The 12,493-nt window shown below is 40.5% G+C and overlaps 1 protein-coding gene across 2 annotated transcripts in view; it reads left to right on the top strand.

Annotated features, from left to right (window-relative positions):
- The window catches only part of TMEM131L (transmembrane 131 like), a 167,794-nt gene that overhangs the window by 110,949 nt on the left and 44,352 nt on the right, over positions 1 to 12,493 (top strand). For both annotated transcript variants that reach the window (XM_027067612.2, XM_027067606.2), the window contains exons 12-20: positions 127 to 220; positions 732 to 885; positions 1,600 to 1,770; positions 3,096 to 3,165; positions 4,242 to 4,359; positions 5,696 to 5,837; positions 8,257 to 8,366; positions 9,371 to 9,443; positions 12,186 to 12,313. In XM_027067612.2, the coding sequence (XP_026923413.2) occupies positions 127 to 220; positions 732 to 885; positions 1,600 to 1,770; positions 3,096 to 3,165; positions 4,242 to 4,359; positions 5,696 to 5,837; positions 8,257 to 8,366; positions 9,371 to 9,443; positions 12,186 to 12,313 (1,060 nt within the window). The remainder of the gene's footprint in view (positions 1 to 126; positions 221 to 731; positions 886 to 1,599; positions 1,771 to 3,095; positions 3,166 to 4,241; positions 4,360 to 5,695; positions 5,838 to 8,256; positions 8,367 to 9,370; positions 9,444 to 12,185; positions 12,314 to 12,493) is intronic.

The following is a 12,493-nucleotide window of genomic DNA, read 5'->3' as shown; positions in this document are numbered from 1 at the left end:
TTGATACCGTTTTAATGGAGAAACTGAAGTAATTAGAAAGTTATAAATAAAACGTATATCCTGTTTTTATTCAGGCGCAACAAAAGAAAAGATGCTTCACGTTTGTTTCTTTGTATCTCAAAACAGCTACATCATGTGCCAGTGGAATTAAAGAAGACGTGAAGAAAATAAAAAACACTCCAACACTAAAAGTGTGTCTCTCCTCTCCTGTGATTCAAGGGTAGGGTGAATCCATTTTCCTTTAAATCATGTTTGTTTAAGTGTTTTTCATCTGGAAATCATTTAAAAATGTGACTGATGAGACGTGTATGATTCTCTCTCTCCGGACTTGCCTTGCGTACATTAACACAGCTAGCAAGCAGTGGAAAGGCTGATGGCAGAACGGGAGAGGGGAAAAGAAGGATTCCAGTGATTCCGTTTGTGGACTGGGCTGGGGACCAGGTAGTCAGGTGTGGGAAGGAGGAAGAGGATGCGCTTTGGGGTCCTGGTTTTGTTCTGGCGGCCTGTGTGAGCTGCCTTGGTCCTGGCCTGGTCACTTACCCTCTGGCCTTCAGAGGCTGCACCTGAGGGCACGAAGGGTGAAGAAGGCAGCCTGGCGGTCTGTTCCTGGCGCTAACGTTTGTGCTCTGACGTTTCATGCTGCTCCTCTTTTGGCACACTCCGAGGCGCGCTGAGTGCTGGTGGGTTGTCTCCCACTCAGGGCTGATAGCATGCACGTCCTGTGTTCGCAGGTATTTTAGAATGGACTCCTCTGCGACCCAGTTTCACATAGAGACTCACGAGAACACTTCAGGAGTTTGGTCAATGTGGTACCTCAACCATTTTGACCATAGTGTTGTATTAAATGATGTGTTTGTTTCCAAGGAGACCAAGCACATTTTAAAGGTACATACGGTATTTTTATCCAAGTTTTAGCCTATTTTAAGTTTTGTTTAAGGTCAGATGCAATGAAATTAATATTTATAAAGTTTAATTTTTTCTTCTGAGTTTTAAAGCAAGTATTTTTCTTGTAACATTTTCAGAATTATTTCTAAGATCTATTTGTTTTTTTAAACTATCGTTCAAGGAACACAGAGGGACCAAGGTATATTCTTAAAGGATATTTGCTGTCACCATTATTAAAAAAATTACAATGTACAATTTATACTCAAAAGATTGTATTTATTAAAAATAAGCCTGCTTAATAAGAGACTCTTAAAAACTGAGAACAAACTGAGGGTTGATGGGGGTGGGAGGGAGGGGAGGGTAGGTGATGGGCATTGAAGAGGGCATCTTTTGGGATGAGCACTGGGTGTTGTATGGAAACCAATTTGACAATAAATTTCATATATTGAAAAAAAAAATAAGCCTGCTTAATGACAAAATAGACTTTTTCAAAATATTGCCCATGAAAAGTTCAAGATTACTTTTGTGAAATTAAAACAGCATGTGAAACATAAACCTATCATTTATATGAAAATATTTCAATCTTTGAGCTGGAAATAGTTGAGTAAATTCTATTTTTGAAAGTACAAAAGAACTTTAGTATCATACTTTATAATGGTTTTAATCATAATTGGTATTAGAAAAAGTAATTTCTCTTGCTTTTTTTCTTTTTAGATTCTGAATTTCACTGGCCCTTTATTTCTACCTCCAGGCTGTTGGAATATATTTACTTTGAAACTTGCTGTTAAAGACATTGCCATAAATCTATTCACCAATGTATTTTTGACTACAAACACAGGTGCCGTTTTTGCAATACCTCTACAGATTTACTCAGCACCAACCAAGGTATTGTTTACAACACTATGTGTTATAATTTTCATAATAATTACTGTTATTAACTTATGGTGCTTGGGTTTTATTGGCAGAGTTAAGCTCGTGTTCTTTAAGACTATCTCAAGAAATACAACAGATATTACCAGGCCAAGCTTAGATGGTCATTTGTTTAGATATGGAACTCTTTATTTGGAAAGAGTTTCCATTTTTCATAAAGTAACTTGAGGTTCTTGAACAAAATAAGGTATTACAAGTAGATTCATCTCATTTTCATTTATTTCCAAAATTTGTAGAGCAAGGAATATGTGTTTGCTCTAAAAAGCACAGTTGAGCTTTTAGTGCATCCTTGCAATGAATTCAAATAAACTAGACGGTTAAATGCTGTAGTTAGACCTCTGGTAAGTGAGGCTTGGTTGCTTGTAGTTCTTGCATTTCTCCTGGGGGCCAAATCTAAAGCCTGAAAGGTTTCACAATTAAAATGCTTTCTAAAATCTGGGTAAACCGTATTCAATTTAGATCTTATCTTAAACATGTCTCATTTTTTTCTTAATGTTTATTTATTTCCATTTGGTTACTGTTATTGCTTCTTTTTGATCCAAGCTATTCTGTATAACGCTGGGTTCTGATTTTTCACTATGAGACATTCATGCAACCATCTTTATGATTTTTCTCACTTATTAGCCTTGGTGTTTCATTAGATAGAAATGCCTCATGCTTAGCTATAGGCTTAAAGTTAGGACCTCTAAAATCAAACTACACAAAGTGTAAGGTTAATTCCATTCATCCTTATTTTGAGGAGGGGAGATTTCTTAGAAATTTCCTTTTTCTGATCAAGAGATGCGTATTAAGAAGAGCGCCCTGTGGGAGGGAGTAGGCAGGTTTCATGTATATGTGGAAGTAGCGAGTCTGTGCTTTCCCAACCTGTAGGAAGTGGAACGTCAATTTAAATGTCCTGAGTGGCTTAGGAGTTTCTACAGATTGGTATGCTGTTTTTCAGAGGATTACAGTGTTTTGGTTTTTTTTAAAACCTATCAGGAACGTCCTGAGATTAACCTCTAATTCAGGAGGCAGCTTTGTGTCTTTGGAGCCCATGGATCATCACTGTGGGCATCGATGATTGTGCAGAATCCACTGCTGTGAGCCTTCCTGTGAGAGACCGTTCAGGGCTCTCATTCAGGGGGAAAGGAAGCCAAGAATTCGCTTTCTCATTGTTTGGCTTCTGGTTAAAGAGAAATTCACTGAGGTGGAGGCCAATGTCTGCTTTGCATTTGAGTGCATTAGGATTTTTATGCTTAGTGTTGTGTTTTAAGTTATTCATATATTACTTTTCAATCTAGGAAGGGAGTCTGGGTTTTGAAGTGATAGCACATTGTGGCATGCATTATTTCATGGGAAAATCAAAGACAGGTAAGTATTTTGCCCTTAGGCTTTCTGTAGAACTCTAGAGTGGGGTTGGGTGGGAAATAGTGAGGAAAAATAGAGTTTGTAGCTGCAATAATTAGTCCTGTAAACATAATTGTATCATATTTTATTTTTAAAGAGCATGATCATTCACAGAATGACTTGAAAGTCTTAAGAATCCTCCAAAAACACCTGAGGTTACTTGTATAAATAATGTCCCCTTAAGTAGCTTGAACTTTTGTAAGGGATTTTTTTTCAAACACATTATTTGATGGTCACAGCAACTTTGTGGCCAGGAAAAGTTGGAAGATTCTGGTTCTTTTATAAAAGGGCTGACTACAAGTTGGTAAAAATAACCTGGAATTGTGTTTGAAGACTTGGATTATAGGAGCATAAACATCTTCCAGGGGGTGCTTGCTGTTATGTGAGATTGTATGCTATGGTGTTGATATAGAAGCTCTTTCTAGCCCTTGCCCTACATTTTTGATTTATTAAAATATTGAATGTAAGGAGACTGTTGCAGTATGGAGACTTCTTTGAGGAGACACCCATGTTTTCATCCTGCTACACTCTTTAGCACAGACAGGACAGAACAGATAAGTAGAGAGGGCTCAGTGAACAGGAGGCCGTTTTGTAAATATGCACACGCACCTTCCCCAGGCCTGGTCTGTGCCCTTCTTTGGGAGGACCATTCGTCCATCAGCACTGATCACCGAAAGGCTTAGATGATGACCAGTGCTTACGGGGAAGCAGTTTAGCCTGTTAGACGGAAAGCTGTTAAAAATGTTCCGAGTATAATTTTTACTTGTTTCAGGCTGTATTCATGTGCCATGTGTCTTTTATGTTCTTACCTTTACATGATTCGATTTAGTTTTGTTTTCTACATGTTTGTTTGATTTGATGTACCATTTGCCATTGAGTTAGAGGGATCCTAGGAAAGTCAGAGGGAGGGAGGAGGGAGGGGGTGTGTTTATGCATTTGACAGGCCTCTCAGTTTGAGAAGTTTGGCAGCCTGTGGCATTCTTTACTAATTGAGTTGCATCTTCTATAAATCTAAATATTAAATCTGATCTAACTTTTAGAAAATCCTAATTGGGAAGGGAGTCTTTCCCTGGATCGGTCTACCTGGGATGTGGATTTGGAACTTGCCAATAAATTGTATGAAAGATGGAAGAAGTTTAAAAACGGTGACGGCTGCAAGTATGTCTTCACCTTTCCTTGTCTCTTTTATGCGGCACTGGGGAGACACTTCAAGCGAAGTTGTAGGATGTCCAACCTTAGAAAAGTTGAAAGTGGAGTGCAGTGAATACTCAAACGTTCCTTGCCTGTTTTCAACCAGTTGTTCACGTTTTGCCACTTATGCTTTTATTTCTCTCTCGACCTCTATACCTTTGTACATACGCATTATCTTTGTGCTGAGTCATTGGAAGGTAAGCTGAAGATACCATACCTCAACCCTCAGTACTTTATTAGGAAAGAATTTATTTCCCATGGAGAATATCCTCCTACATAGGACTATGCTATGATTCCACACCCAACAAATTTAACACTGATACAGTTATACAGTATACAGTCTGTATTGAAATTTCTCTGTTTGACTCACTGGTATCCATTATGGCTATCTTTTTCTTTTTCCTTTTTTTAAATCCAGATTCCATTCAAGGATCATGTATTGCAATTGGTTGTCATGTTTTCTTAATTTTCTTTAGACTTGTATCCCCACCTTTCTTCATCTATCATAATGCTGACATTTTCGAGGGGCCTACCCAGTTGTCTTACAGAACCTTTGGCACTGTGGAGTTTTTGGATTGTTTCCTCAGATTTACATTCATGTCAAACATTTTTGGGAAGAGTGCTAATTACTTGGTTGGTATTGTGTCCTTATCATTGCATCACCTCAGAAGGAACATAAATGGCAGTTTGTCCCATTGTCGGTGTTGCTAAGTTGAATCGTTTGTCCCCATTGTGCGTCTGACAGCTCTCTTTCCACTGTAGATGAATTTTTCCTTTACTAAGTAATTATTAAAAATTAATAAGTAACATGTGCTATGATAATTTGAGATCATATAAATTTCCTGTTCCCAAAGAACATTTCACCCCATCCATTGATAATCCTTGCCTGGATCAGTTGCTAGATTGATGGTTGCAAAATAGTGATGTTTCTGATTATTTTGTTCATTCTACATTCTTTTTGAGCATCACTGTGGATTCTTTGTTCATTACCATGATGTACCATCAGTATTATTTTTTGATGCTAAATTGTCCCAGATTTGGCTGATGGGAGCCCCTTCAGGCTAGATCGTGGGTCCCTTAGATGTTCACTTCATTCTTTGAGCAACTTCCTTGCTTTCTAGTAAAACAGGATGCTCTGGGATCATGTGTACTTTCTCTTCCCTAGACCCAGAATACCCAGAATAAGCCTTTTCTTTTTTCCAAGAGCCCTTGTTCCTTTTAGTAGGAGTGATAATTAGTGATTTCCTTTTTTTTATGTGAAAATTATTTTTCAAAATAATTTCTTTCTTTATGAATTACACAGGAGGACTGCTTTAGGCATGACTCGATTTGGTCGCTTGAAGAAATCCAAGGAGTCAGAATCCTTTGTTTCGTATCTTCCTCGTTTAATCACAGAGCCCGGCCTTGTGTTAAACTTCAGCGCAACTGCCCTGAGGAGTAGCGTGGTGAGGATTGTGTATCTCCTTGTCAGTGACCCCCTGGCTCTTGGGGTGTTATCAGAGTCTTTCCACCTTGAGAATACTGTGTCAGAGCCACAGTTAATTTAAATTCATTTTAAGTGACCTACATATGCTGTTCAGTGCACTTAGCAGGGAGGTGTCAAGAAACAAAGGAGTAAACTTGAAACAGACTGAAAGTGCATGAAACAAACACATTTTCTGAAGTTTGTTTTCAATTCAAAATCCGTCAAGAAAGTATTCAACTACGAATATCAGAGAAAATCTTTTTTATAAGATTTTACCATTTTAAAAATTTTTATTTTTAAATTTATTTTATTTATTTTTTAGAGAGAGAGTGAGAGTGGGGGAGAAGGGCAGTAGGAGAGAGAAAATGAGACACAGAGGGGAGAGAGAGAGAGAGAGAGAGAGAGAGAGAGAGGGAGAGAGAGAGGGAGAGAGAGAGAGAGAGAGAGAGAGACTCTTAAGCAGGTCCACACTCAGCACAGAGCCCAACTCAGGGCTGAGTCTCATGACCCTGAGATCATGACTTGAGCTGAAAGCAAGAGTTGGACACTCAACCAGTGAGCCACCCAGGCACCCCAATTTTTTAAAAGTAATCTCTACACCCAACGTGGGGCTCAAACTTGCAACCCCGGGGGGCGCCTGGGTGGCTCAGTTAGTTAAGCAGCCAATTTTGGCTCAGGTCATGATCTCCTCGTTCATGAGTTCGAGCCCCGCATCGGGCTCTGTGCCTTCAGCTCAGAGGCTGGAGCCTGCTTCGGATTCTGTGTCTCCCTCTCTCTGCCCTTCCCCTGCTCATGCTCTGTCTCTCTTTCTCTCCCCAAAATAAAGAAATGTTAAAAAAATTAAAAAGAGAACCAAAACGACTTACAACCCCAAGATCAAGAGTCACAGTGCTTTCCTGACTGAGCCAACCAGGAGCCCCATCACAGAGAGAATCCTGATTAACACAGGCTTACATAGGAGTTAGCTTGTTTTATAGTGAGAAGCTCAAAAGAGAGAAGTCCAAAACTGATGAAGCAGCAGTGTGATGCCATCAAGAGCCTGGACTCTGTCCATTACCCTCTGTCCTTAGTGTGCTGACTTCTTCTCTCGTGTGTGCTTCCCTCCATGAGATGGGGAGGCAGGGAGCAAAGCAGAGGCACAGAAGCCACACCAGCAGACTTCCATGTGTGTGTGTCATCTCATTGCCAAAGAGCTGCATCACATGTGGTCTGGGTGATGATTTACACTTCATGAGGTGCTCACTGGGTTTCTTAGGGGTGGCATCTGAAGACTGTTTTTAAAACATTTTTGTTTTGTGGGGCGCCTGGGTGGCTCTGTCGCTTGAGTGTGTGACTTCGGCTCAGGTCATGATCTCACAGTTCGTGGGTTTGAGCCCCACGTTGTGCTTTGTGCCGACAGTCTGGAGCCTGCCTGGGATTCTTTCTCACTCCCTCTCTGCCCCCTGCTCACACACACACACACACATCTCTGCCCCCTGCTCACACACACACACACACACACACACACACACACACACACTCTCTCTCTCTCTCTCTCTCTCTTTCTCTCTCAAAAATAAACATTAAATTTTTTTTTAACTTTGAAATAATTTCAACTTAAATGGTTAAAAATAGTACCAAGAACTCCTAGTCACCTTTCACAAAGGTGTTTTTGTGTTTGCCACATTTGCTTTATCATTCCTTTTCTCTGTCTTTGCACACACACACACCACACCCTTTTTTTAAAAATGTTTTTTAATGTTTATTTATTTTTGAGAGAAAAAGAGCATGAACAGGGGAGGGGCAGAGAGACAGGGAGGCACAGAATCCGAAGCAGGCTCCAGACTCTGAGCTGTTAGCACAGAGCCCGATGTGAGTCTCAAGCTCATGCGAGTCTCAAGATCATGACCTGAGCCGAAGTCGGACGCTTAACCAACTGAGCCACCCACGTGCTCCACACCACACACATTTACGAGCTGTTTGAGAGTGTCAGATGCTATGTCCTCCCTTATTTCTACTTCATTGTGGATTTCCTAAGAACAGGAGCATCTTCTCACATACCAAAGTGCAATTATTAAAATTGGATGTGATATTAATCATAATGTTATCGAGTCTGCAGTCTATATTCAGAATTTTCCAGCTATCCCCCTCACATACTTTATGGTAGGTTTTTTTTTTTTCCCCAGCTCAGGATCTTGCTTTGTATGATCATCACCTGTAATCTTTCTCAGCCTTCTCTTGCCTCTCATAGCAGAGATGTTGTTGAAGTAAGCAGGCCATTTATTTTCTAGACTGTCCCTCGATTTGATTTGCATGATGGTTCCCATGATTCGATTCAGGTTATGAATTCTTGGCGGGATTATCTCAGGAGCAACGCCATGTCTTCCTCGGGGTTTTGATTTTCCTTTCCCCATATGTAGGTGAAGTACTTTGTGGTGAAGAACCCTTCCTCTTGGCCGGTCTCCTTGCAGCTCCTGCCTCTCTCCTTGTATCCTACACCCGAGGCTGTGGTACGCCTGCTGCACAAATGGTAAAGCACCCAATTGGTGAAGACTTTCTGACGGTGTTTGGGAAACGCTGTTAAGACTCAGAATTATTCAGAGTCCTTCACATCTTTCACCCAGAACCTGTATGTGGGTGTACACAATATTGGCCCCAGTACCTGCACACCCAGCTCCTTGGGACATACAACCTGATGGAAATTGCCGCTTCTCTTGTTACGTGGTATCTTTGGTGTTCCTGTGACAAGGCTAGCTCCCAGCAGAATATTACTTTCTCTGGTCAGGGAATCTTTACAGCTGTGATTTTTTCCCACGTGTATTTCTCATATTGAGAATCTAAATCACAGCGATCTCTGGGCAACACAAGAAAGGAGTTTAGTGTTTTAGTACATTTTAATCTCGTGTTAGAAAAGAAAAGATGATGTCCCTGTCTGTTATATCTTATTTTCACAAAGCAGTCACAGTTTCAGTTAGAATGTTTCCCTCTTTGGCTTAGTAGGATTTACCCTTATCCCTGGGTTTCTCAGCTTCAGCACTATTGACATTTTGGACCAGGTGATTTTCTGTTTGGGGGAGGAGGGGCTGTTGTGTGTTTCAGAGGGTGGTTAGCAGCGTCCCTGGCTTCTACCCAATCGGTGCCAGTAGGACCTCCCCAGCTGTGGTAAGCAGAAATGTCTCTGGGCATTGCTACGTGTCTACCGGGAGACAAAATTGTCCTTTCTCGAGAGTCACTTCCTGTCAGGTTCCTTATGTATTGTTTGGAGAGGGAAAAAAAATTGCTTTGTATTTAGAGCTGTTGTCACCATATGCTTCTTTACATTCTGTGCTGCCAAAGTCATTCATTCAATGGTATTTATTGAGCACTTCCAGTATGCCCAGGACAATGCAGGGGGCTGGGATGCAGTGGTGACAGGATGGGATGAACCGTATATGTAAACACATGTGCTCACATAATCTGTATATGTGCACACATGCACTGTTTTCTTTAGTGGCAACCTGCATGTTATTTCAAACATTTTTTTTTCCTTTATAGGTTTGGCACCGATATGCAGATGATTAATTTCACAACTGGTGAATTCCAGCTCACCAAAGCTTGCCCTTACCAGGTAGGATGTCCTCTTTAAATAGAAAAAGAATGCTGACAAACCACACACATAGCATATGGCTGCACCAAGTCATGTTTCAAGTGTTTTTACATAATATATGTGGCTCTCTTATATTCTAGGCGTGAAGTATACATAGCAGATTTTCCCAATTAACGAATGCAGCAAGAGCCCATGGTTCATGTTAGCCTGTAAATCATTTTAATTTGATAGTTTAGATTCATGTGAGTGAAGAAATAACAATTGAATCAGGGCTATGTAGAAAACCATAAAACCTGAGACCCCAGAATTTACAATTCTCTTTTAGATTTCCCATCGATTGTTTTTTAAGGTGACATAAGGTAAAGATACACCTAAGAACATCTTCTCCTACTAAACAGGCTTCATGTTTTTAGCAAGTCACCCAGTTTCTGTGATGTTCACCTCATCTGTTAAAAAAAAAAAGGTCTTTCTGAAATTCTTAAGCCTCTGGGCGCTCATGAGGTCTTGCACAAATACTCAGGAAGAGGAGTAAACATGTCATGTGGAAAGGATGTTGTTCTGGGACTTGGCAGCCTTGTTTCTTAGTTTCCACTCAGTAGTTCTGTGGCTCTTTGTACAGAGCTGAGAGTTCTCTTTACAAGTATCCTATGTGTGAGATCAAGTCAGACGCAGAGCATCTGTTAAAAAAATACAGCCACACACGTCACCACACATGGGCATACAACTATATTAACACACACACTCACACACACACACGCACACACGCACGCACACACTGAAATGCCTTGGTATTTTCTTCTTTCTCCACACTTATCCCTCCAAAGATGGACTATTGGCTGTAGATTAACTTGAATAGCAGAACGAGGGAGATCAAATGACCTCCAACTAAGAGTTAAAACTCATCAAAGCAAGTTTTTAGATGGATTTTTAACAGAGACTTACAATAGGAAACCTATCACAGCAAATGTCCCTTTCTGTTTGTAAGTAGTTTAGGCAGCAGGATGGTCTTGGTTTTGTTAGCACGCCTGCCCTGCTCATTGCCTCTGGTTGTCCTTTCCACTGAGCAGGCTCCCAGGGCTGTTAGAGACAAGTTAGTCCAGGATACTAAAAGATCTTTGGCCCCACTGGTGTTGAATCGTATATAATTTGGAATTCCAAAAATAATGCCAGTTTTCTTTTACGTCTAAACGTTCTATTCAGATTTGAACAAATGCTGCAGCCTGTTTGGAAGAAGTTTTTCATGTGTGACTAAAGGTTTCCCCCAAGAATATTACACCTTTTGTGATAAGAGACACCATTACTGTTATGAATTTGTTACACTGACAATAATAGTATCGATGCCTTTGAGACACTTAAAGTTTAATTCAAAATTCTTCTTAGAACTCTTTGTTATGTAAAGAATGGCACCCGTATTTATGATGGTTTGCTGTTAGAAATGTAGTTCCTTCGGTTAAGATCAGGGGGAATTAGATGGTCAGGGTTCTGAGTCCAGGCTGTTAACATGGGCTAGCTTTGTGCCCTCAGGAAGATTACTTATCCTCTCTAAAGCCTTCTCTCACTCACTCGTAATAATGTTTGAAGATTCAGTAACATTTATGGAATGCTCAGCATTTTATAGACTTCTTATATTCCAGTGCCTGGCATATAAGAACGATTTAATAAATGATGCAGTTGTTATTACAGATTTTTTAATGTTTGCTTATTTATTTTGAGAGAGAGAGAGAGAGAGACCCAAGCAGACTCTGTGCTGTCAGCATGGAGCCCTTTGTGGGGCTCGATCCTATGAACTGTGAGATCATGACCTAAGCCAAGATCAAGAGTCGGGTGCTTAACCGACTGAGCCACCCAGGTGTGCCATGTTATTATTACAGTTTTAATACTAAAAATCAGTTTTATTCAGTATTCATATTAGATCTATGTAAAGCGAGGTTTCTCCCTTCGTGAAGCTTATAGTTCTAATGAAAATGAATCAAACACTGTCGCTATTTCTTCTGATAGCATGGGGAAATACTAGCAACAATTGCAGGATAAAACAAATACAAAAATCAAGACTGCAGAAAAGAGAAATATTACCATGCAGATTATATGATTATAGCGCTAAGAAATTAATAATTTTTTTTAGTGAGAAGGAGCTGGAAAAAAACAGTGGAAAGAGGAAAAATGATGAAGAACTCAGCCTTGAATACTAGATTTAGAAAACAAGATTTTAGCCTTGAATACTGGATTTAGAACACAAGATTAATCAGAGAAAGTTAGAGACCTTGGGAAAAATAAAGGAGCTTGTGAATAAACACAGCTCTTTCTCCTGAGTGAAGAGACGCAATATATTAAAGATGGTTTCTGTATGAACCTAAGGTCAGTATTAAAGATAGGGTTGTCGAGCAGCAGTTGGGTGTTGGGTCAGATCCCCGCAGCATTCAAACAGAGGCTATTTGGTGTGCTGTCTCAGTGACAGTTTGCATTCAGAGCATCTTGGCAGAGATGGCTCTTGTAGCCGCAGCTTCCATCCAGGCCGGGAAGCAAATCCCCCTCTCCAGCATCCCTGGCAGGCTGTCCTGCAGCCTCTGCCTGCTCTTCTCAGCTGTGGTTCGGGAACTGTTTATCAGTGTGAACTCTCAGAGTGAGCAAGTTCAGCGCGTCGATTAGGGTAGTCCACTCTGGACGTTAAAAGAAGAGCAATCATGTTTATACCCTAAAATGCAGGTAATGAAGACGGAAGCTTGCTTCACAGGAATCATTTCACTGCATTTATTAAATCTGCAGGGCATGCCTTCTGAGGAATCTGAGTTTGGCATCCTCCACTTACATTTGCAGCCTCTGGAGATGAAAAGGGTCGGCGTAGTTTTCACGCCAGCTGACTACGGAAAAGTTACCTCCCTCATACTAATCCGGTGGGTGTGTCCCTGTCATGGAGCCTATTTCTTTCTCTCTGACTCGTCTGTCCAAGTCTCTTTCTCTCAAGAATACATAATCTCTTTATTTTTTATTTATAAGTATTTGTTTATTTCTGAGAGGGAAATATAAAAGCTGCAGCAGGCTCCATCACCACAGAGCCCGACATGGGGCTCGAA

The sequence above is a fragment of the Acinonyx jubatus genome, chromosome B1 (genome assembly GCF_027475565.1).
Source record: "Acinonyx jubatus isolate Ajub_Pintada_27869175 chromosome B1, VMU_Ajub_asm_v1.0, whole genome shotgun sequence".
Classification (NCBI taxonomy): domain Eukaryota; kingdom Metazoa; phylum Chordata; class Mammalia; order Carnivora; family Felidae; genus Acinonyx; species Acinonyx jubatus.
This window is presented reverse-complemented; position numbering and strand designations above follow the sequence as displayed.